The following is a 27,116-nucleotide window of genomic DNA, read 5'->3' as shown; positions in this document are numbered from 1 at the left end:
GGCATTTTTCATGTGTAAGGAATCCAGAATCAGGCCCTTTTTTTGAAGATGATGTATTGCTGATGTTTTTCTTACCTGTATCAGAAGTGGGGATACTGAAATGCTAACTACATTTCATAACCAACCGCAATACAACATGTGTCACCATAGCAAAGCCTTGCCTAATCCAGTCTCAGTCAGCCCCTTTCTCCTTTTTGGGGTCCCTAGTAATGGCACATAGACTTGTATTTCATTCAAGTACATTCCCTTCTTGAGGTTCTGGTTTATTAAAATAGATCAGTGTCATCTCAGATCAGGCTCATCTTTCCCAGACTCGACAGTCTTTCAGGCCCTTGCTGGGCTCAGCAGTTCCTTCCCAACACAACTGCCTGGTATTTCTTAAGCCGCCATTTTTGTAGGGATGCCCCCCATGGCAATCAGCTCCAACCAAGCCTTTCCAACTCACTGATATAGCGAATCCCTCCCCAGGTCCTCACTGACCCTGGATCTCCTGAACAAGCCTTCCCATTCTTTGTGAGTGTCTCTCAGATGCTCTGCCTAGGCACTCTGGGGAGTTGCCAGTAACCTTCCCTCTTCCCAGAAGACTTGAACTCTCATGGACTGTTCCTCGGCTTGCCTTCTGTTGCTCATCAGGCTGGATTCCTAATCTTTTGTTCTCAATGTACTTCTGGACTGAGAGATAAACTAATCACAAGTGCTCCTTCAAAAGGCCAGCTTGCCCTGTGACTGCAACTTACAACTAAAAAAATTATGGCTAGACAGAAAGTTTGCCAATAGAACAAAACATTGTAAAAATACGAAGATTAAGAGCAAAAGAAAAATGTTTAATACTGGACTTAAAAACAGTCCCTTCTAGTGTTCTGTTGTGGCCCTTCTGAAACCAGAATAGAGAAGCGAATCTTATTTTTTCCTCAGCGTGGTACAACATGCACATGCTCCCTTCCGCCATGTGCCGCAGCTCTGGATCCCTCTTGGATTCACCCCAATGGTGCTCCTGCTATTGTTGGCCCAGACCTATCCTTACTGGGGGCAGAATGAGAAGTCACAGGAACACAACAACTGAGTTCCTCAAATATTGTCAGGTTTCAGAGTAGCAGCCGTGTTAGTCTGTATCAGCAAAAAGAACAGGAGGACTTGTGGCACCTTAGAGACTTATGCTCAAATATTGTTGTGGACATATTGCCATCACTACAGTTCCATTGCAACATCTCTGGACGTCATTTGCAATTGCACAGTTTTGGGGTTTTTTTTCCGAGGGCAGGGGCAGTGTTGACAGCTCATGCTTTTTTGGTGGATGATTGCAGTACGTGCTTGCACTCCTGGTGTATGCTTTCTCCATGGATTTGCTTGCTATTAGTTGCAGTACTTGCAAATTCCAGAAAGAGCAATCCCAGCCTGTAAGTATGTAATTACGCGCAGATCTCAAACATACTACTCTGTGTACTGCTGTTGCAGTTAGTCCTCGGAACAAATGCTCAGAGACACCACATGCTCTGAAGCATGCATGGGAATGTTCCTGGATTTCATATCCCAACTATCATTTTTTAGGCTCAATGCCTGACATTTTCTGGGACTGACTACAGCATATTAGTTTGGAGCTTCCTTTCTCCCAGGCATTCTCAGAGCTTCCAGGGGGTCTGTTTTTCTCCTGCCAGCTATCTTGAGTGACAGATTTGCTATTAATCCCTTCCACTGTTTTGTCTCTGTATGTTACTCCAGTGCTACAGCCACTCTTCCCTTGCCACTCTTCCTCAATTGCAAGCAGCATTCAGGATACAGTCCATGCAAAGTATGTGTGCAATCCTAAATTATGTGACTGTAAGGTAAATGAACTATCCTCTATACACAAAATTAATCATACTATTATGATTTATTTGTAGACAGTTATTTGCTACTCAGAGTTGCTATTTCCTTCATCACTCATGAATACAAGGATGCCTAATTTCCGTATTCATCTAACACCTCTGATTAATATGACATCTTCAATTTTAAATCTGAACTAGTGGACATTTTTGCTCAAGCCACATAGAATAGTGTCATCTTTTTAAAAGAATTAAAAACATGCCTGATTCTGCATTTTAATATTACTGAGTATTTTGATTTGATACAGTGGTGTTTATATGCCACTAGGATGCTCTACAGGCACATAGCCCTGCATTTGGATAGGAGCCTTAATTCTTCTTAAGCCATGATTTAATTATGTGTCTAAACTATGATTATTTTGTTATAGTGATAGTAAGAATGCATTTTCCCTAAGCCACCCTTAATCATAATTTCGCAAATCCTACAGTCAGCTCACTAATTTAGGGCCTCATCTTAAGAGGTGCTGAACTCCCACAACTCATTGACTTCAATGGAAGTTGCAAGTGCTCAGCATTCCTCAGGATGAGGCCCTTACTGTACTGAAGAATGAGACTAAAACTACACAAAAAGGAAGTCATCGTGTTAGTACTGTGGAAGAAATGTTATATATCTCCAGTTGATCAAAAAAGTCTAGGTTGGATTACTTACCCCTTCTGCTTTCTCCTCAGTGTTAGCCAGCATTTCTTGAAGAGCTCGCACTGACAAGGATTGTTCCAGCACAAAAGTACAAATGGAGAGATCCGGTGGAACATTCTAATTGAAGAAAGAATACAAGATTACGTTAATGATGTGGTTGCCATCAGCCAAAGGTTGCTATAAAATCGCTTCCCAAAGCTTCCGTTGCACTCTTACTGTCTCATTGAATCTGAACGGATCTACTTCTAAAGCACGAACACAGAAAACAGAGCGATTATTACACAATTTCTAAAGAGGTGTGTATACACAGATCTATTTTATCTTAAAAGCGGTTTATATATTGTACAATATTCCAAACAGAGCTACACTGAAACATTAAGGTTGCAAAGTTAAACACTCAACAATCAGGAAACGACAAAGCCAAGGTTGCCTGTGCAACCCCTACTGAGTCAGTGTGTGTTATGTTCCTGATCCACAGAGGATATGGGTCTGTTACCAGCTCACGCTGTAGCGACTCATGCATTTAGAGCTAGAGGTCCTTGGTTCAATACTCAATATATCAGCCAAGATGGTGGCAACCAAACCTACATTCCTTACCTTTCCTCCCTAGTGTGCATGCACTATGATGCAATCTTTAATATCACAAGCTGGACAGATAAAACAGATCAGTAGCAATCTATAATATAGGCAGATACAAGTCTAAATGCAGTTTTGCAGATTTCAGGTGTTCTTGCTTTGCACATCTTCATAAATACTGGCTTTATTTACTGCTTATGGTAATGCTGGGGTTTTATTTATTTTTTTAAACATATTTGCTCATAAAGGTACCCTACACATAAATTAGGTTCCTTATCTACTGTCTTGACTACTGCAACCTCTTTCTCTCTGGCCTCCCTGAAATCCCTACCTCACTCCACTCGGGTTTTTTCTTCTCACAAGCACTACTGTACTTTCTTCTAAGCAACCCTTTACGCATGGAACATTATTTATTAACATTACCATAGCACCTTGGAGCTCTAGTCCTGGGGCAGAACCCCATTGTGCTAGGCACTCACCACAAACTAGCTTATAAAGCCACTACCTTCTTTCAAATCCCTCCCTTCAGACCCACTTCTACTATGATTACTATGAGGAACTTCCAACTGTCTTCATAATACTGTAGTATCCTCAGCACAGGGACTCTGCTTTCACGCTGTGTTTGTATGGCACCTAGCATGATGAGCCTCCAGTGCTGACTGGGATCTCTAAATATGGCTATATGAATAATTAAAATAAGTAATACATTTATTAATTAATGGATACTTATTAAGAGAGATTGGGAAACTCAATTTTCCAGTGAAAAGCAGGAACATATTTTTCACAAAACATTCATGGGGAAAAATTTCCTATTTTTGGACCTACTCTAGTTGGTTAATTAAGAATTAGAGGAAAGAGAAAAAACACGAGTTTTTGGCTTGCGTATTCCATGTAGATACCATTTGGGTAAATATGATCGATACAGGATGTAATTAACTAACTCTTCAATATTCTAAGAAGCTTTAAAAATATTGCAAATATGCATTTAAAAAGGCAGACCAACACACCTTCTCTATTTCCATTTTAAAAAACCATTCAGGAACATTTGCAAATATTTGCAAATATGTAGGAAGCTTGGCATAAGAGATTCAGGACTACGATAGTGAGAATCTGACTCAACTAGAAACTTATAGACATGTGTTGGTGATGTCCCATTGCAAAATAAAGATATTATCAATCTATACTAGATTAAAATGGCAAGAGTAAAAGTCACCAAATACCTGTCATTTCCGGTTTGTGTCCATGATCCTGATCCCATAAATTGGGGAATAAGAACCTATATGTAAAGCCCTGGACCATCCTGTGAACTTTCCCAAATAACAAGAATCTGTCACAGGGAGAGAACATCCTGTCTGAGGGAAAGTCTATACTACAGCATTATCTCAGCACAGCTGCACCGATGTAGCAGAACCACTGTGGCACTTCTGGTGAAGATGTGGTATGTCAATGAGAGAGCGCTCTCCTGTCGGCATAACTACTCCACTTCGGCGAGAAGCGTGATGTAGTGCCAGTGAGGACAGCACAAAACTTGTGTCACTGGGGGCGGGGGAGGAGGGCTTTTTCACACCCCGAGGGACGTAAGTTAGATCAACTTAAGTGGTAGTGTAGACCTGCACTGAATGTGTTACTTCTGTATTGCTCTTGTTCAGCTGAAATACAGTGGCCCACACAACTCTGATAACCTCTACTTTTGTGTTGCCAGGGAATGATTAATACAAACAGAAGGTAAAAAAGCCACATATATTTATAATTGTGTGACTAGATACGTGCAACACCAGATGACCTCTCAAGGTCCCTTCCAGTTCTATGATTCTATGAACACTGTTTTTAAAAACTAAGCACATTTATATCCACACCCCATTTTACTCTGAAGGTATTTTATCTCCTACTCTGAGAAGGCACCAGTCCTTTTTATAAACTCCTGATTAGATAACGAGGCTCACCTTTCCTTAATTGTATCAGTTTCAGGAAGTAATCCAGTTGATTTCTTTTTATTCTACCCACTCACTCTCATGGACCAGGGAATTTAGTTGTCCATCTCAGACTTTCCAAGGGAGCAGAGGTTCGGGTGGAATCCACAAAGGGCTTAGCATTGCGATGTATCTCTCTCTGGCCTGATGACTATTCCACTGTGCATATACACTTAAATAGTTTATCTGGCCAGAGAGAGACAGAAGGAATGTGAGAGAATAACTCTGTAGTCCAGAGGCTGGCACACCACTGGGCTGCAAGTTATAAGGCAGGCACCATCACAACCTCCACCTCCAGCTAAATTTTGAACTGCACCCAATCTGGGACTAGTGTTCAGAGGCTGCCTCCCAGGATGGGCCCCGCATGTGACTTAGGCAGCCGAATGCTTGTCTTTCTCCAGTGTGTGAATTGCTCCGGGGCTCAGGCCGGAGACAGGCATTCAGACACCTAGAGTGGGACAGCAATTCACATACCCCAGTGGAAACATTCTAACACCTAAGGTACTTTTACAGTGGAAAGTTAAGTGCCAAGTGAGTTTAGGCACCTAGGAGGCCAGGTGGCTGCCATGTGAGAGTTTTGTGGATTGTAGTGGTGCTGAAGATGGGAAGTTAGGCATCTGAACTCCAGAATAGGGCACCCAGGTTGCTTTGTGGATAATACTCTTCATTTCTTAGGGCACTAGTCGCCTGAACCTGTCTCTGTGCCACTGTCCAGGTCAGGGTGGATTCCCTTTAGTGAGGAAACAGTGATTGTCAAGGCTAAGAAAGCATTTCTTGGCACATACAGAACTTGCATGCTTTGTCACAGTCTAAGCTTATCTAAGAAGTATAGAATACAGATAATACAAGCTTGTATTATTGCAAAAAGTTGACATTGAAAAAATCAGGTTCACAGCCCAGCATAAAAATGGATCACAAAATTAAGCAGAACGACTGTGTATGAAACAGTAATGCCTAAATTACAAGCTAAGAAAGTAGAATCTCATTGCATGTGAGGACTTTTCTTATGTTAATCAACGTACTTCTACTCATACTTCTACACCTTTCCTTCGTGTATCCAGCACCTCTCTTTTCCTTTGTTCTTGCTCTTTTCTTCATATATTAGTTGTATAATTTAGTTTCAGGAACATTTTACTGAGTATTGTAGATCTATTTTACATCATATATATTTTGCATTACAAGATTGTGTTCACTGAAAATTCATGGACTTTTTAAAAAAAATAAACCCTTAAATATAAAAGTTAGATGTTTGCAAATTCATTTTCCTCAAGTATCATTCCCTCTATGAAAAAAATGTTAGTGTATCTGTAATACACAATACTCATTAAGAGCTCATAAAATGTTACTTATTATCCCAAAGTTTAAAGCAATCCTACTCTGTTTTATAACCAATACACATTTCATTACCCTCCAGGATTTTATTTAAATAAACTAAAAGCAATTTAGCAAGAGACATGGTAGATCACCTATCACTGGCAATTTTTAAATCAATATTAGATGTTTCATAAACGAACTGCTCTAGAAATTATTTTGGGGAAGTTCAATGGCCTGTGTTATACTGGAGGTCAGAGCAGATGATCACGGTTTTCCCTTCTGCCTTGGAATCTATGAATCAAAATATTGCTTGCATTTTAAAGTATTACCCTACGCTAAGAAACTCAAAGTTGAGCAAATGTTTTCTTGTTTTCTTAGAAGTATAAAAATAATTTAAAGTAAAAACGTGCCATCACCCTGGTCCATGGCATATATTAAAAACACACATTCAGTCAAACTTCCAACATCAAAAAAAGCCTAAGTATGTATAAGTTTCATTACCACTCTCCTTACTATGGTTTCTCAATAGCTTCCTAGACATTAATATGGCCTATTTTGTCATAGTATTAAAGCACCACACAAAACTTTAGTTTGTCCTTACAATGCACCTGTGACATGGAGAAGAATAGTTATCCCAACTACACGGTGAGAGAACTGAGGGCTCAAATGTAAAAGAGGTTATTCACTGCTAAGAGGTCCACTTGGTAAACACTTGAAGTTTTCCATTCTAATTTAATCTCAGAGAATTGAGCTGCCTGTAACATTCCAATCCCCCCACCAAACCCTCCCAGCCATGGTCAAATAAAAGTTCAAACAAACGTCTATTCCACTGTGCTCAGAAGTCAGCTATTCTGGACCTGGTACACTACTCTTTTTACTGCTTGTTTTCCAATAAATAAAAATCAGGTTAATTGTTTTCAAACCTCTCTTTTTACTTTATCATCAACTCTTACAAAAAACTTTCCTCTTGTTATCCTCACTTTTTCACATCTACCTGCACTGGGAATTGCATTTCCTAGCTGCAGTGTAGCCACCCTCATTGCCTTCCATGCGAATTGGGACTCTCAACTCACAGGATGAGGCCCTTATGACATAAGGGCCCAATTCACAGGCCACAGAAGTCAATGGGAGTCTTGATACTGGCTTCAGTAGGCTGTGCATCAGGCACTAAATGAGCAAATTTAGAGTTATATTAGGAACATTTTGCTACAAAACCATCACTACCCACCAACTCATCCCTGCGGTGCCACACAAAGTCACAAACACCAGTGACCAGTTGAAAATTTACAACAGCTTAATAGTAACATTGAATTATTTCTAAGTTCCATGGAGGATAATTGCTACCGACACTAGCAATTATTACCTCTGCATTCAAGCTAGAAGTCAAATATTGTTGGATCATATTAAAGTACTTCTGTATCAAAATCACAAATGAGTTTGATTCCCCTTAATTAGTAATATCCTGGAATTTAAACTAAGACGTCTCTTGGTTTTTGGTACTGTTTCTCTCCCTCTCTGTGTGAAACTTGCAAGCTGCTAATTGTGTTAGTACATTCTAAGACAGAGTCTGTTCTCAAAGCAATTCTTTGTAACAACAAACTACTCACACAGAGAGAGACTCAAAGCAATACTCTGTACCAACAGAAACAGCACCCAGAAACTCCCCGCCCTTTTGTTGTATTCATCTCGCTTTGTTAACAATTGTGATTAAAATAGAGATAGAGGATGTATGTGGATGGATGCTTGGTGCGGATAATAACTAAATGATCAGGGAGGTGCCAGCCTAAGAATCCAGTGTCCATCGGCTGATGAAGATGTCAAGTGGAAATAACTAGAGGACCCCCGGAGGGCAGACTGGAATCCACCCAACAGCCTCAAGAATGGGAGAACCAAAGAACAAGATAACATCTGGCAGCATGGAGCCATCAGGAATGTGCCATCTGCTGATTGATTCAGCAACAGCATGATGAAGCAATTCCCATAGACTGGCATAGGAAGAAATTCCTATAAAAATGGACTCTAGAAAGTGAGAACTTTGGGGTCTGATTCTGCAAACCAACTTCCAGGAGCATCAGATGAGCATCTGACAAGGGCCTGCTCCCTCCTCATGTCCAGGCCACCTGGCCAGTGGCTTGGCATGAGCAACTCTAAGGCTGGTAACTATGATAACAACTTTGCAGAACCTGTGTGTGTGAGTGTATGAATGAATGTGTGAATATAAATATGAAATTGAATGGAATGTTATAGCTATAACTAACTGCATACTATGATTCTTTCTGTATTCACAATAAATGTGGCATTTTGCCTTTTCCGCTTTAATAAGATCCTGCTGGTTTTTATTTTATTGGTATAACAACATCACTGTAAAATCTGCTAAAGTAATGGTTGTATTCATATCAGTTTATTTGAAGGTTATTTCACGTACATTTGCAGAATTGGATAATGTGCGAATAATGGCCTTTAACATGAAATATGGCTGATGACTTCAAGAGCAGCAAGTAATGCTTTATCTGTTTCCATCTGAAGTATTTTTAAAGGACTAGATTTTCTTTGTTAGTTCTTGTTTGGTTATGTACCATCTATATTATAGAAAAGTTGTCTGGAAAACCCAGTCATAATCATACACTAACATGCATATAAGAACTTAAACAAGTAGGTTTTCCAATTATCAGACCAGCAATATATTAAATTTCAAAAGATGATGCAGTAGGGATAGGGGAATGAAAAATAAACTATATCGGAATAACTATTAAACTTTGCATCATTGATTATGATATGTGAATCTCGAGGTCAGTAATGTTAACCAAATTCATATATTTTAACTCATTCAACTCTATTCAACATAAGGAAATATTGTATAACTGTCTTTAATATTTACTACAATAGTTGGTTTGTTTAGAGATAATTACCTACATTCTAGAACTCTTTGTATAATAACCTCTCTGGGCATTTTACTATGCTTATTGCCACAGTATCTCTGTACTAAAACACTCCATGTTAATATTTGTGTAGTAAAATGTGCTTCACTGGCATACCTCCATGGGCAGCCTGATATGCCAGTTAAGCAACCATTCCCTTTATTAGAAGCCTATTGAACGAGGCTTTAGCATTACTGATCATGAATAAAAGACAATGGGTGGATTTTTTCCATATTATTTCAGGATCTCTAATTCTAATTCTGACTCATCACAGAAACAACCCTGGAAGAAAATAGGCACATATTCAGGACAGGCTCTGTCAATTTTAAATTAATTTAATTTAAAATAATGCCAACAGCCACACTAGCCTAGGCTGGCAATGAAGGCCATGGACTCAAAGCTGTCCCTTGGTATGATTATTCTGCTGTTCATTCAGTAAAGAAAAAAAACTATGTATCTTTTCATATGAAGGGGGTTATGATCTACTTGCACAAACAATGCTGACCTCAATGTCTCATGAATGTGTGTGTAAAACGGAAGCACCATCATCTTCAGCTGTAAAGACGGTTGTGTCTCTTCTGCTTTCTCTCTGTTATAAGTTATCAGCAAATTCCCTGGTTCCTCTGATGGAGCCCATGACATTGCTTTTGCTGTGACATCCCTCCACTTCCAATCTTAGTTGCTAAGGGGAACTGACTTGATGTTTACACAGGTCTAAAATGTTCAAACTCAGGTACCTAAAGTTAGGTTCCTTATCAAGTGACCTGATTTACAAAATTGCTGAGCATCCACATCTTGCACTGACATTAATAGGTACCATTGCTGCCCAGCACCTCTGAAAAACTAGGCCATTTTGGTGCCTAACTTTGAGAATTGAGGTGGAACAGTGGGAATGAGGGTTTAAGCAGAACATCTGTACCCCTGTTCATGGGAGTAGACTGACAGAATTGGAATGAATTACCCACTTCCAAACCTGCTCAAACTTCCAGAGCCAAAAATCTCTTTTTTCAGTCCTACTTATTCTGCCTTTTTTGAAAACTGCTAGTGGAAAAGCCCCTTGTATGTGTATGTGTGTGTAGTTTTTTCTTTTTCTTTCTTTTTTTTTTAAAAAAAGAGACTAAGATATAGACCATATCAACTTTTAAAAGTCAAAGCGAACAGGGAATAGCAAGCCAAAACTGTTCCTCAGCCAGCATTTATCCCATGGATTATCTGATGATTAATGGTTCCATCCCTACTAAAACTGTGTAATAGGTGTAAATGTAATGGGTATGCTTTGTACATAAAGGCTGAAACCATGGGGCTTCCCCAACAGAATGGTCACTCCCATGGTGTAAGCACTCCCATGGTGTCAGCTCACCTGTATTCATCACAACCAAGACAACGAACCATTTCTCTCAAGTTTATGAAATGAAAATGACTTTTTAAAAATTTGTGATGTAATTTAAAGAGATTTTGCAATATTGGCGCTTAAAGAGCTTGCTGGAGCCAGTGCTAGGTTCTTTGGTGCCCTAAGCCAACAGAGGATGTGATGTCTTTCATTCCATTGTTTCCGGCTTACCTTCTCCTAACAACCAAGTCAGCCCCCTCAAAACATCATTCATTTGGGTCCCTCCAGCTTCCAAATACTCTAGAAATCAGATTCAGGAGGACTAGTGGATATATAAGGCACTCAGATGTTACCATGTAAGGGGCAGTCAGTTTCTAGGATCCTGTATACAGGTGCATAGCTCTCTCTAGACTCAGACCTGTTATAAAGCACTCAGACTGTGCGTAAAAAACACACCACTCTGGCTGCCATGGGAGTCAGCAGAAAACAATATAATAGATATAAATCCAGAAATATAAAATGTTGGAGTGTCTCTCTGTGGCAGAAGGAGCTAAGAGCAGGGTTAGAGGAGTCCTTAACACAGCAACCTGAGAAAAAGCAAGTTCAAGAAGCAGCACAGGTTCAGGTTTAAAATTTGTTATTTAAGTTACCAATAAAGGAATGGGGTAAGTATGGACCATATCAGTGTGCATACACTGAATTAGAAGGAGGATGATTTGAGAGAAACCCATTGGGTATCATTAGAAATAAGTAAAATCTGGATACCATAGATACATCTATCAGATTTATTAAATACTCTGCAGTCAGAAGATGGTGGTTTGTCTGGCTATGCCGAAAGAATGACAGGAAACATTAGATATGGGTTTAATCAGGCTGCAACTTTATTATTAGACAGATGTCTAGGACTAACCCAGCGGCTAAAATATGTGCAGTGCAGGTGCAAAATTTATGTCCCTCCAGCAGAGTCACTGCCGGGACCTTACCAATTCAGGGGGAGGGGGGGCTTTCACCAGCTCCCCCCCAACCTTTTCATCCAGGTACCTCCAGCAATTCCCTTGCCAGGACCTTATCGACCACAGCCCATCATAGGAGGGGTTAAGGTGGACTATAATGATGGGGGGGTTGGCTCCGTGCTGTACCAATCACAGGAGTCCCCAACTGCCCCCGGCTTGCTCTATTACCAAGCACCTCTCCTTAATTCCTTTTCCAAGCCATTTTTTCATTCTTTTGTGCCTTAACTTATGGAGTACCTGCACTGAACATCCACCATAAGGAGGCACCAGCCATTAGCTTGGCTGCCTCCTCCCCACACCCACCTGCATTCCCAGAAATCTCCAAATGGCCTTTTGCCTAGCAGCCCTTCTGAGGATAAAGGACCCATTGTCCCATGTGTGATTGTTGAGGGGCACCAGCAGCTGCATTGTCCTTGACCCGGTTCTGCAACAACCGCCCTCCACGGAGGGCCTCATAGGTGACTCATCCTCCGGATCCTTGAATAGACAAGAATCCTTAAAAGAAAAAGGAAACAACTTGTAAGCTGGAGCCAAAAATCTGCATTCCACTGACCACATCACATTCCAAGGTTCCAGAAAGCCCGTGGCATGTGCTGGGTTCACCGCTATCCCTTGTTGGAAGCTCATGAAATCTGTGCAACTGGAAATGAGACAAGGCGTCTGCTATGCCATTATTCATGCCCGGCACGTGCTTGGAAGAAAAACAGATGTTGAAGGTTAAGCATTGTAGAACAAACACCGAGGAAGGCGGAAAAATTCCCCACTGCACCTGGCCAATATGGTGGTAAGGGAAAAATTCCTTCCCATCCCCCCTTAGTGGGGCTAGCTAGCCCACAGCAGATATAGCTAAATACCTGGCATATTTGTGACCTAATTTGCTGCCCAGCCTATTTGAGTGAAGAGGGGAGTGGCCAGGCCCAGATGACCTCTTTAAACCCCTCATTCCTAGGTGATGAGTCATCCACAACGCTGACTACTCTTTCAGCAGCTTTACGTATCCCCTCCTCCCCCAAGCCAGAAAGCATTGCCTTCTTCTCCCGGCCAGCCAGCTAAACTCCTCCCTGCTTAAGTGCAGGGCGGCGATTAGTAATAGCCTAATGACTGGATGACCACCCAGTTTTCTGTGCTGTCTCCTCAGAAATGAAATACCATAAGTCAGATGCCTATGTAGCTCATACCTAAAGATGCCCTTAGACTGTTTTGTTTCCATGCTTCAGTAGCTACCTAGCTGATTACCATCTCAGTTTTCTGTAGCTGTTCTCACAGACTAAGAACACCACACACTCACAGGTGTCTTGTTACCATTTGGAGACTAGTTAGCATGCCTATTGTTGAAATCAGTTGTTCCAGTTGTGATGGTCCAATGTCAGTCTCAATCAGCCTTCAATTAGCATGATATTGCTTCATCTCTTTATCATATCTCTGATGTGGTTCCTCTACATCCATAATGGGAAGGAATATCCTGAAGTGTGAGGACTGTAATTTCAAAGCCCTATCCAGATCTAAATCACCCTGAAGCATATCAGCCTTAAGAAGGAGAGTGTCCCAGGTTTTAGAAGGATCCATGTTCTCTGCGTCCCATCTCAGACTTCATGAAGTGTCTGGATTATTTTGACATTAGATTTGTGCTCTACAGATTTCCTATTCATTTCAGATCACTGAAAGAAACTTGTAGAGTTAAGTGGAGAAAAGACAAATAAGTGGATGTTTGAATCTTTCCTTTGAGTTGACACTACAGTTGTCAACTAACAAAGCATCTTTGTTTCCCAGTTTTCCACATTTTCTACTGCAGAATCCCCTCCTAAAACATCTAGCAGTAGAAAAATCCAACCATCGATGAATTAGCAAAAGGTATGCACAGAGAAAAATATAACTGTCCTGGAACAAGCAGTGCAGTAGTTTGTTTCAATTTATCACCAGAAATCACTCTTTCATTCCCAGACAGGTTAGCATGACAGTAAAAAAGACTGAAATCATCTCCTTGTCTAAATTCCAGATGGTGAGCATCAGCTGCTACCTCGTGACAAGAATTGAATCAGGGTGGGCAGTGGAAACGTTCAGTTTGTTGACACAGTTTTCTCCTGATAGTTTCCTTTAAAAGTCACATACAGTCTGTTTCCAATGGCATGGTCACATTAGTAAGACATTGTTTTTCCGCACATTTGTAGGCAGCTCCTAAGCCTTTACTGTAGTTTTTGTTGTTGTTACTTCCTCATTTCTACATGGGTCTTGAAAACCTGCACCTTTGGCATCTTTGCCTGTTAAAGCCACAGGTAAGGTGTATTTTCTTCTAATATTTTTCCCCGTCCTTCCCAATGGTGGTGAAGTTTTAACACTGGTGAGCCACTGAGACACAATGATTTCCCTTTGGTGATTATGTCTCCCGGTTTGGTCTCTGAAATGTTAAAACTCTTAGCAGTAGATAACAGTGACATGGCTGGGGATTCACACGTCCAACATTTTAACCTTATTAGACAAACTCGGGTCAGTCTGCCTGGCAACCATGATAGCAATAGGAACTGCCAATGAGGGAAAACTCAAATGGACAATATCTTGTAGTAAATCACCATAAGTACAAATGTACTAATTTTGCAAGTAATTAGGACAACCCCATGCCAATTAATCAAAAATAGAATCCCATACAGTGGTTCACAGGCACATATACAAGTTAACAAACATCTTGTTTAACTGTACACTGATCAAATGGATTCTACTGTATTATGTGAATCTCATCTGAGCAATTCAAATTTTTTGTAAAAATACAGCTCACTTTAATTTTTAAAAAGTATTAGCTCCTCAGTAACTTGCATCTGCCACATAATTAGCAGTCTGCCACATCTGAGAGCCACTGAAACTTGGCCTTGCCGCAGAAGTTAGGTGTGTAGATCCCTGTTGCAGGAAATATAAGATCTTGCTTATGGATACAAAAGTCACATTGAATGTCTGAGTCCTGTTTCGTTTTGTAATGCTTTCAGTTATTTCTTATACATTCAACACTTGTACCCTGGTTCAGTGTTGGCATGATGATCATAATGTAACCTTGCTTGTTTTTAACCAAATAAATCAGTTCAAAATACCTAAACCATCAACAAAAATTACATTTCTGTCAATGTCAAACCTCATATAGTAAAAGGAAACACTTAAAAATACTATAATAGCAAGAAATTAACTGAAAAACAATATCCTGCAACAGGCCAGAAGAATGTTTGAGAGCTGTGTAAAATGGCCATAATGCAAATGAGAATAGGGCCATTGCATTTTGCTTCATTTAGACAATATGATTTGATTGGCCTGCTTCTTGAGTTTTCCTCAGTATTTAATGGCTCCTGCCTTTGACAAACATTTCCATTTCATAACATGTGTTTTTCTCAATGGCAAAACAGAAACACTGCATCATTTTGCAGCAAGCTACTACACGTGCAAATCAGAGTTAAGTACAGAGAAGCCAATATATATGATCATTTAGGAGTCATTGCATTGCTGTGGTGTTTCTTTTTTTCTTGCCTCCCCCTTTTTTTGTCTTGTCATCTCAAGTTAGCACACAAATTTTATTTATTATCTGAAAAATCAGTGTGGCAGTCTCTTGATCAGACTCTCAAGATGGAGGTTTTCCACGTGACTAATTATGCCTTTATATTACTATTTTTAAAAGTTTTACTAAGTAACTGTTGTTGGTAATTAGAAATAGCGTGTGGAGTATATTTTTATGTAAAAGAAAATTGAAAGCTTTTGTGCCAGCTTTTTTATTTTAAATTCTCAAATGATATGACCATAACAGCACATTTCAAATTAGGTTTTACAATGGAGTACTCTGTATTTGAAATGTAAGCAAAAAAACAAATACTTTTTGGAAAACATATCAATACTTTTATTTATTACGGTAATAAATTTAATCACTTTCATTTGCAGAGGCAGCACTTTAGAACTTTTAGGAAATTAATTTTTGATATAGCACAAGCAAATTATCTATTTTGTTTCCATGGTGATGAATTAGTTTTGTTTGTTACACTAGATCTGTTTTGCTGCTTGAAACATGGATGGAATCATTTCAGTCTCTACTGCCCACCTAAGAAGTCTTAATAAGGAAGACTATAAATGGTCCACAAGAGCCATTATGAACAACTGAGTTAATCACGGGATTTTAAGGAGTCTAAATGAATATTTATGGCTCTGATCCATTCTTTCAATTTCCATTCACTTTTTTAAAATCAACATCAATCTAAGAACCGCACTATACAGTGTCTTTTCCTGGGTTTGGGGGGGACAGATGTCTTAATAAACCACCAAAATACATTTAAGAAATGTATTTTGGTGGTTTATTACAGTGCCACACTAGCAATCCTCTATTATCTGTGCCTTAACTTCCCTTTAAATTACCTTTTTGGAGTTGAAATTTCTCTTGCTTTTCCTCGACTAAACAGAAAAGCATACTTTAATATGCACCATTCTCCTCTCAAATATACAAAATGGATTTTTATTCCAATTTTCTGCTTTCTGCACAGGTACAAATTTCCTATTGACATCAGTGAGAGATTCATTCCTGCAAGGTGATTTGAGATAGAGATCCACTGTATGGAAAGGAGAATCTAGCCTTAAGCTTGAAGGAAATTTGTTTAGCTGATTTTAAGTTACAAGCATAAAAAATTGTTTTATCTATTACAACATTCTTTAGGCCCTTTTTATTTTTAGTTACTTTGTGCTGACTTTTACACTCAGTCTTTCACAGTTGGGGAGAAGCACAGTAGGATAAAAAAATTACCAAGCAGCGTTTTCAGCTCAGTATATATGGACAGACGAAACTCAGCAACTTCCTTATGAATGGAGAAAAAAGTCACTTCATACCAATCTATAAACTACACAGCAACTCAACTGAAACAGATTTTTATAATCAAATGTGCTAAACAAAAGCAGAACAGATTTTTTTTGTCCCAAGATGTTGAAAATTAAAGTGCATAAACTGGTCCACTGAAGGAAAAATCCCCAAAGATTAAGGTACAGCGGAAGATACAGACAGTCCTAACCCTCATTCTGATTAGTTGGTTTGGCCTTCTCAGTATCACCAACTTCCAACAGAGAACAGCTGGGACCTCATTGCTGAAAGTCAAAGCAAAAAACTTTCTATCACCTTTGGCCAAGATCAGACTTGTTGCAAGCAGGTGCATTTCCAACTAAACTTGATAGAGATGTACTTGTCCTTGTCTGGTCTTAATATATTACATGTGGAAGGGAAAAAAGTCAGTGAACAAAGCTCACAGAGGCAAGCTGGCTAAAGGGAAGGAAAGCAGATGGAAGGGCGGGAGGACCGCCCCAATAACCCGAGAGCAGGGTGCCCTTGGGCTGGCAAGCAGAGCAAGAACAGATCTCAGCAGCACTGTGGAGCTGAGTGTACTAGAGACTGAGCAGGATCTGTCTGCACTGTGGAAGCACGGTCTGGTTTGCTGCTGGGGAGAAGGCTTTTCAGTGGGATAGAGGCAGCTGGAGAGCAGAAAAGCAAAGCAAAGATCTCATTTTAAAAAGAGGTAGTGTTGTAGAGGATGGCCTTCTGCCAATTTACTTGAAGTTTAACAGTGGGGTGACAGCTTGTGGGATAGATGGCTACAGTTACTAAGGGTACAAAGCCTAAATTGGGTGGGTGGCCAACAGCCATCCCGTGGAAGGACCGCACACCCATGTGCACTCTGAGGAGAAGCTCCATGATTCAGTGTTCTTGGTCACCTAGGAGAAGCAAAGCCAAGGCAGTCATAGATTAGTCCAGGAATTCTAGTCACCTCTTCAGCCTTAAAACTGAACTGCATGTGCATGGATGTACATGCTGGCTTACAAATGCATGTCCAACATCCCAAGTGTCACTTACTGTGCATATATCATATCAGATTCTCTCTCATCATACAGGGTTGGTTATGTCTTCCCTTCTCTTTAGTGCTCTCAGCATCCCATGTTATTTACTCTGTCCAAAGTTTCTACAACTGCCATTTAGAAACAAAAAACAGTGGCTATTTCCTACAGTCTCCAGTGTTTGGATTCAGGCTGGTGGTAAATACACCAGGTGTAATGCTGTAAACTTTAGCTATTTAGTTAGTATTTAGTCTCAGAAGTATTTCAAAAGTCAGGCACCTTTTGTCTTCCCTATGATACAGGAGCAATCTCTTGTTGCAAGCCATAAAGTATCTTGAATGGTGAAATCTGGTTCCCTCTGTTGCTGCTGCTGCAATCTTACATGAAGAATTTGTAAATGCTTGGAGCTCGATTCTGATCTCAGCTGCAAATCTGGAGTTGATTCCACTGTCTTTCAGTGGGTGGTTCCAGATAACTCCACAAAACAGATGAAGTCAAGCTCTAAATTTACACTACTGTAACAGAGCAAAATCTGTCCCGTAAGGGTGAATTCTGTCTTTAGTTAGTTATGCAGATTTAGTTGCCTTTTTAAAAAAAGTGACAGGATTGGGTACATGTATCTGAGTGTAGAATTTTGCCTAACCATTGTCTTTTTGTTGTTGTTGTAAGACACATGGTACAAGGACTAGGAATGTGGTTCAGTTTTGAAAGCAGCAGCAGGATTTATGTGCCTATATATACACCCACACAGCATGTACACACAAGTTGAGCATTTGATTACTGGTGTTGAGGACAGGAAGGTACAGATACTCTAGGGCAATCTAAAAAAAAAGATCAAAAATAGAAAAAATTAAAATACATATTCAAAATAGCTGGGACGGTTCTCTCTTATGTCTCTAAAGGGAACTATTTCTCACTGAAGTATACAGTGCAAAAAAGTCATCCAAAATTTTTAAGTTTAATTAATGAGCCATTGTTCCAGTAGTGATCAGATCCGTCAGGAGGCATGCATATTAGTATTGAAGTGCTACTGATGCACATCTCTGATTGCATTTGGCTTTCCCTCTCACACCACACATGCAACCAAGGCATGCAGCAATATCCAGCTAATGCACTCTACCACGGCTCATTGCTATGCTACCATCTATCAAGCTAGCTTTGGGATGGCATCATCCTTGGGAAGTAAAAGTTGTTATGAGAGCACTTAAAGGGCTTCATGCTGAGTCAGAGTTAAGACTCAGCTTCAGTGATACACATTGCCCACTCCAGGCTTCCAGATGCAGGACAGTAATTTGCTCATGGAAAGTAAATTTTAAATGGTCAATACCATTACCCCCGTCCCAACCATATATCAATTTGCTACAGAGCTAATTTCAGGCAGGACTGAGGCTTTCAAAGGAATCCAAGCTTACTGACCATTAGCCATTCTTCCAGAGTCCATGGAAGGAACAGGAACAGCATTTCTATAAATTTGCTGAGAGAGAAAATCTACATTGCAGCACTTTCCCATTATTCATACTTGTCTAATGGATATTTAAATGATTTTATAGGCAATCTCTTTCATACTTCACATTTCAGAAAGTATAATATTTTGTTTTAGAAAACCTCATACAATACTTTTCACGTAAGTTTTGTACCCAATCGTTCTCTTCTTTTTATACTATACTTCTGCTCTAGCAGGCAAAATATTACAGACCTTGATATTATAACAATTTGGCTTTGCTCTTTGCTAATGATCAATCCACAGCTTAGACATTAAATTAATCATAGCCTAGTTAATTTTAAATGGGTTTTGATAATTTATGTGGTTATCATTAACTTTGATTAACATCTCCCAGAATAATTGCCTCATTTATTTCTGGTCGCAAACGTTCCACAGTTGAGTCGTAACTTAGAAGAATACCAAGAAATACTGAAGTTTTTCCAACCTTTGCTACCATTAAGAGACATTCAGATTGGGGTGGATGGCTCATAGGATTTGTATGGGAGCACAGATCAAAGCTGGCCCAAGTTCGTAAAGATTCAAAGTCATCGTTTCTTATGGTTCTTTGGTCACATGTAACGTAAGGTGGTCCTAGTGGGAAGGTAATCACAAACTGTCCCTTTTTTTTTTCACATCAGCAAAGAGATCTAACAGCTTGAAGTCTGAACTAGCCTCTCACCCCTAAACATCTTCCCTTCAGTAGAGGGCTAGGATACATGGATGGGGAAAGCTTTCATTACTGCTGTTAGGCTGGGGACTATAACCTGAAGAGGGACTCATCCAAGACCTTCCACGAACACTCAATTTCTTTATGAGATTTTATTTATTAGTAAAATATTAAAGCCTGTTGCTAAGTCAAACTGATCATTTGGGCAGGAAAGATTAGATAGTAGCTATCAGTACGGGCATCACCATACTATTGTGACATTACACCCTGCCATTCCTTTTAGTGACAAATTAATCTCAGTAGGACTGACTTGCTGTGAATTTCATATCCACACATACATTTGAAGAACCTAAAGCTCAGCAGCTCCAATGTCCTCCAGGTTACACGTGATTAATTTAATTTGGGCATTCTAAGGCTATGCACATAGCCACCCAATCAGTGTGCAAAGCCAGGGCTCAGACAGAAAGGACTATGAAACTCACTTCAGCCTATAACTGAAATTTGGAAGCTTTGGAGAAGACCCAAGACACTACAAAGATAAGAGATGAGAGAAAAGACTAGCCTGAACTATCAATCAGGAGAAAAAAATAGTATTTGGCATTTATATACAATCATAGAACTGGAAGGGACCTCAAGGAGGTCATTAGTCCAGCCCCCTGCACTCATGGCAGGACTAAGTATTATCAAGACCATTCCTGACAGTTGTTTGTCTAACCTGCTCTTGAAAATCTCCAATGATGGATATTCCCCAGGCAATTTATTCCAGTGCTTAACCAACCCGACAGGAAGTTTTTCCTAATGATCAACCTAAACTGCCCTTGCTACAGTTTAAGCCCATTGCTTTTTGTCCTATCCTCAAAGATTAAGAAAAACAATTTTTCTTCCTCCTCCTTGTAACAACCTTTTACATACTTGAAAACTTATGTCCCCTCTCAGTCTTCTCTTCTCCAGACTAAACAAACCCATTTTTTTCAATATTTCCTCACAGGTCATGTTTTCTAGACCTTTAATCATTTTTATTGCTCTTCTCTGGACTCTCTCCAATTTTTCCACATTTTTCCTGAAATGTGGCACCCAGAACTGGACACAGTACTCCAGTTGAGGTCTAATCAGTGTGGAGTAGAGTGGAAGAACTACTTCTTGTGTCTTGCTTACAACACTCCTGCTAATACATCCCAGAAGGATGTTCGCTTTTTTTGCAGCAGCGTTACACTGTTGACTCATATTTAGCTTGTGATCCACTATGACCCTCAGATCCCTTTCCGCAGTACTCCTTCCTAGGCAGTCATTTCCTATTTTGTATGTGTGCAACTGATCATTCCTTCCTAAATGGAGTACTTTGCATTTGTCATTATTGAATTTCATCCTATTTACTTCAGACCATTTCTCCACTTTTTCCAGATCATTTTGAATTTTAATCCTATCCTCCAAAGCACTTGCAACCCCTCCCAGCTCAGTATCATCCACAAACTTTATAAGTGTACTCTCTATGCCAGTATCTAAATCATTGATGAAGATATTGAACAGACCCGGACCCAGAACTGATCCCTGCGGGACCCCACTCATTATGCCCTTGCAGCATGACTGTGAATCACTGATGATTACTCTCTGGGAATGGTTTTCCAACCAGTTTTGCGCAAACTTTATAGTAGCTCCATCTAGGTTGCCTTTCCCAAGTTTATGAGAAGTTCATGCAAGACAGTATCAAAAGCTTTATTAAAGTCAAGATATAGTGCATTGAAGCTATAGATTTCAAAATGGTTTTCTAGAGGCAGTTAAGCATTATTCCTATTTTACAGATGAGGTAGAGATGACAATTCTGTAGGGCAAGAACGGTGGAGGTGCCAGTGTGGTTTGTGTGTCGTGCACATCATGTGTGCCTATATAGATTTTAAAATCTATATACACCTACACAGATAAAAAGCCCACTTTAAATAATCATGCTGGTGGTAGACTCAAATAGTCTTTAGTTATATAATCATACTATTTTTTCATCAGGATCCTTAATTTTTGAAGGCATATTTGTCCTCAGTGAGACAGCTATTTATTAACTTTGTGAACCCTAAAAAATATTATATTTTCGCTTGTGTATTTCAGCCCCTCTCCACCACAGTTGGGATATTGTTATTTAAAAACAGCTTGCATTTATTACTAAATTGTATATCCTCCTCACTCAGCCAAATCAAGGCCAATGTTCACTGGAGCAGTGAAACATCTTTCCAACTTAAGGAGAGCTCTCCCTGCCCAATTTTAGATCTCTACCCCAAACCTCCGAGAAGCCTGCACTGTCCAAAATATGGTCACAACCCTTTTTTTCTTTTCTTTTTTTTGGTGGCAAAAGTATACTTTATTCATTCCCTTTGCTGTCAAAACAAGCCAAATGTTTTTTGTTCAAACTTTGAGGAGCCGGGGGGCAGGAGCGGCAGGGCAGGAAGAAATATAGTCTTTGGGCAAAACGCAGAATCTGGAAAATTTCAGCTGAAAAGATGAAAGTTTCAGAATGGTATAAGCAAATGTAAAAGTTTTTGGAATGGAAAAAACTGTCTTCATTTTACATGTAAAATGAAGACAATCTCAGAGGCATATTGGGAGAATGTACTGATTCATAGGCCATCTGATTCATGCAAGTAGTTCCATTGGCTTGGGACTATTCACACAAGTCAGGTGAACAAGATTTAACCCCATGTTTTGTAGTGCTTTAAAAGTATTCAGTGCTAAGCAGTAATCTCAGTTTTACCATGGCTACATGAACAAATTAAACAAGTATCCTGTAAAGTAACAGCTTTCAAGGGCCTACTGTAAATTAAACACTTGTAATTTCGTGTGTTCTGAGTTTAAAATATACAATATTATAAATCTGTCAGTGATTCGAGGATCTAGGATTGTCAGCTACATTATCAGCATAATTAAAATGTAAAAGTGTTTTTATAACTACTGTACGTGTATTAAAATGTATTCTGCTTTAAGCAACCGAGAGAAAATTAAAATTTCTGAGCCCTACAGTGAGAACTTCATAGAATATGTCACTGCAACTTTTCATTAGCAGTTCTATAACAAAATAAAATAATAAGCAGGACTACAGTGGTACTGTACTTAGAGCCAGCAGCCACTATTTTGTTACTTTCACCAAACAGCTGTCACAGAGCTGGGAGGAAAATGTCTTTTGTCTATAAAAAGCTCAGAATGTTCCTACAGTTACTTGCACTATGCACAGTCAAATCATCTATTGCCTGTCCCACTGCACCTTTTCCCAAGACTTGGTGCTTTTGTACTAAAAGACAAAAAAAAAAAAAATCCAACTGGATTTGCAAAGGCTCTGTTTTGAACAGGATGTGAAAGTCTCCCTGCCATTGTTAAACAGATTAACTTGGTTAAAGCAGAACATCACAAACTATAATGAAACAACAAACAACTATTTCTAACAGGAGAATGACGACACAACAGGAACGTAAAACAAGTGGATTCCAGAAACTAGGCAAATACTCGCTAATCCAGTTATGCGGTTGTATGGATTGTTAGATTTGGCAATTGACTTTGTTACACCAGATTTCTATTTTCATGGCAGTATCTCAGTCAAGATTCTCTAGCATCATAACTGATTTTCATTTTGACTGAACAGATCCATAGATGTATAAACAATAGCAGAGCTAAACAAATAGAACAATTTCCCATAAATATTTATTCAGATTGGACAGTGAATTTTCATTTGACAGTATTTGTGAACCTTTCAAGTTTTGCCAAAATCTGAGTTCTCTAGATCTCCTCTAGTCCATTCAATTTGTGCATCATCGTGCCATGTTACCAGAAATATTTTGGAAAAAGCATATTTTTTTGAAATCATGAACACTCAAATATTTGCAAAAAATAAACTACAAATTGTAGATTATACTGAAAATTCACAATTCATGTAATACTGGTTAATTACATAAATTACATATTTTTCCCCCCGACTGGATGACTTATGCAACTAACCAAAGAGTAACTTCAAATTAAAAGTATCACAATCAAATATGCAACTTGTGTTATATTCTGTGGTGGTTGGTTAGTTATATTTATTACATAAATTAACAGATGAGAAATTGTCTATTTGATTGCAATATTTACAGTTCCAGTGGTCTGCATGCAAACAGTTACGCAAAATTTTGCAGATAATTTAAAATATATCAAACTGTCCAGACACTTCAACAATGGGTGATGGGAGTGAATCAAAGAAAATTATATGTTGTGAATTACTAGAGATAAAGAAAAAGCCTATTAGGTCTAGTCTATTCTCCCTGTCACAGTCAGGTTGGCTCCCTACATTAGATTTTCTGGTTTTGTCCAGTTTTTAATGTGTTACGCAATCTTTTAAGGTCGCAGTGTTTCCAACACCTCACTTGGGAGGCTCTTCTATAGTAGCGTTCCAAAAGATTCCTGTAATTGCTTCTGCTTCAAGCACAACGTTACACCATTCAGTGAAATTCAGCATTGGTTAAGGCATGCAATATTCCGAGTACTTGGCTGCACAAAACCTTACTCTCAGTCCCCTATGTAATTCTTTATCCTATCTTGTTCATATACCTTGTTATCAATGCCAGGATACAATGCCTGAATTTCTCTCTGATATGGAAATTATGATCTCCATAATCTGAACCTTAAAGGATTATTACTGAGTAATAGAGAAGATTCTTTTGAAAAATATGCCCTTGAAAATTCCATATGAACTGACCGATAGCAACATAATATTTTGAAGTAATAGGATAAGTGGTTGGGCTCTGAAAAGGAATTCCCATTCCTTGCTGAGTGTACACTTTGTTTCTCCATTTTTTTTAAATTGAAAAAAAAAACAATAGTGGCATTTATAGATAAGCCTCAAACTTAAACACATGTATGCTATTGACTAACAAGGTAACAAGGTAAGCTCTTCCAGAGAGCAGCCAGTCAGAGACTCCAGCCAAAGCAGGAACCTTTGGACATTCCAGGCAAAACTGGACAGTGTTCTCTGACTTTCTCTGCCCTGTGCTGATAGGCTGTTTGCTCCAACTCTCCCCTTTCCTCTCCCTCACAGTCTCTTCACCTCAGTTTCATTCCACACCTGCCCCTCTTACTTTCTTCATTTCCCTCTCCCCATCACCTCCCTCTCCTTGTCTATTCTTTTTCCCTCCTACGTAAATCCATCCCCCAAAAAAATCAATAAATAATTGTGAACATGGCATCTGCTGCCACTACATTGTTCACTCTTCTTAGACCCTTCCACAATATTTTCTCATTTTTCTCTTGTATTCCCCCGCCTGCCTCTATCTATAGTCACTTGTTTTGTACTTAGATTGTAAGCTCTTTGGGGTAGGGAGTCTTTTTTGTTTTGTGTTTGTACGGTGCCTAGCACAATGGAGTTCAGGTTAATGACTGGGGTTCTTAGGAACTATAGGAATAGAAATAAAATACAATAAAATAAAATGAATAAAGGCTTAAGCAAGAAGTAGGTTGTATACTAATTCTTATTTTGTGCTGCTAAATCTAAAGTTAAAAATTAATATTTAGCCTCTCAAATAAAGGCTAGATATTACAGCCAAGCACCAGGATCCATCCTGGAGCAATGTACTCTCACTTCCAGCTGATCTGCTGCACGGGGAGAATGAGGAAGAAGAAACCTTCCCAACTTCACATTTAGTTGCTCTGTATGTTATGATAATTAGATTCCTTCTGAACTTCCTTTAAAGTTAACAGTGCCTTCAGCATAAATTATGATCATCATAGGAATCACCAAATTGTTGCAATACAGACTGTAGCTGGAATCCCTTTATTAGCGACTACTGAAATAGGGGCATTCAGGCTATCCAGGAAACAGCTGTAACAATAGTGTAAGTTTATCCATTTAGTTGTGTCCACCATAAGATGAGTGATTACTATCTCTGAGTCTAGGTCATATCTTACTCAACTGTGTAAATGTTTTTCTGGTTTATGGTTTTGTTTTTTTTAAACAGGAGTGGGGCTAGGAAATCTGAGATTCCATGCCTGCCTTTGTCAGATTTTCTGTGTGATCTTGGGAAAAACAATTAGCCGCTCAGTTTTCTCATCTATAAAATGGACATGGGCATAAATAATACCTCTTTCACAGAAATGATTAATATTTAATTAATATTTTTTAAACAATTTGATAACCTGCTATGGATTGTGCTATAGACATAACTTTATCATCTCTATAAGTACTAGGCCAAATCCTCAGTTGATCTAAAACTGCATAGTTCCGATGCCATTTTACATAAGCTGATGATCTGGCCCATTGTGGCTTGCATTGCTTAAGAGGTATATGTTATAATCCTAAGGAATATTGGAGAAGTTTGTTGAGGTAACATCTTTTGTTGGCCCAACTTCTGTTGGTGAGAGAGACAAGCTTTCAACCTTACACAGAGGTCTTCTTTAGGTCTACCCAGATTTTTGATGACCTCTGTATAAGCTCAAAAGCTTGTCTCCCTCACCAACAGAAGCTGGGCCAATAAAAGATATTATCTCACCCACCCAATAACCTGGGACCAACATGGCTACAAGACTGCATACAATCCAAAGGAATACCACTTCACTGTATAATTGATTCAGTTTGGCATTCCATGCCTGTAAGCGTTGCTCAGTGTTTGAAATAACACTAACTCGCAGTTTACCTATGCTTTATCAGTGTGCCCAGTGGGGATGATTGCGAACAAAAATTGTGTTCATATTGTGTTTTGAGTAGCCCTGTGCAGAGTTTCATCTCCTTTATGTGTTATGGCCCAAATCCACAAAGGGACTTAGGCACTGCAATGCAGAGCATCACAACGCCTAATTTTAGGTGCCTAGAAAATCACTAGAAGAACAATGAGATCCATAAAGCCAGAGTTTGGCACATAGACCTCTATATAATACATGGAGAAAAAGATAAGCACCGAAGAAAAAGGGATCCACAAGAGCATACATGCCAGGTGGGGAGCTCCCTATGCTAGCCAATGAAAGATGCTGCTGAGAGGGGGTGTCTCCTAAGCCCCGCACCGCTCTCACAGCAATAGTTATATAAGTCTGGGCTGCAGGACAGCACCTATTTCTGCTTGGGACCCACAGTCCAGAAGCCTTCTCCTACAGTCAGGCAGCTTAGGCACCTAAGCCATTTCTTGCAAGCAATGCCAGAAGAGAAGGATGTGGCAGTGCCTTCCTTATAACTTTTAGCTCAGTGGTTAGACCATTCACCTCGGATGTGGGAGGCCCAGGTTCAATTCTCCCAACCCCACTCTGTCTGATAGGGAGAAAGGATTTGAGCAGGGGCTCTCCCACCTCTCAGAAGAGTCCCCCAACCATTGGACTATGAGATAGTCTGAAACGGGGATGCATCAGTCTCTCTTTGTGAAGCTGTTCCACTATAAAAAATTATTGGGCCAGAAGGAGAACAATTTTATAGGTTCATGGGTAGAGCACTCATGGGGGGGAGGGAAGGGGCGGGGTTAGGAGACCCATGGTCCCTCAGTCCTCCTGCTCCAATGCCTATTTATATGCTGGGTTGGGGG

At 39.5% G+C, this 27,116-nt stretch overlaps 1 protein-coding gene across 1 annotated transcript in view; it reads right to left on the bottom strand.

Annotated features, from left to right (window-relative positions):
* Nucleotides 1-27,116, bottom strand: part of RYR2 (ryanodine receptor 2) — a 717,900-nt gene that overhangs the window by 507,022 nt on the left and 183,762 nt on the right. The window contains exon 3 of the mRNA XM_084622892.1: nt 2,512-2,616. Coding sequence (XP_084479018.1) covers nt 2,512-2,616 — 105 coding nt within the window. The remainder of the gene's footprint in view (nt 1-2,511; nt 2,617-27,116) is intronic.

Source organism: Lepidochelys olivacea, assembly GCF_965140295.1.
Source record: "Lepidochelys olivacea isolate rLepOli2 genome assembly, chromosome: 3".
Classification (NCBI taxonomy): Eukaryota; Metazoa; Chordata; order Testudines; family Cheloniidae; genus Lepidochelys; species Lepidochelys olivacea.
This window is presented reverse-complemented; position numbering and strand designations above follow the sequence as displayed.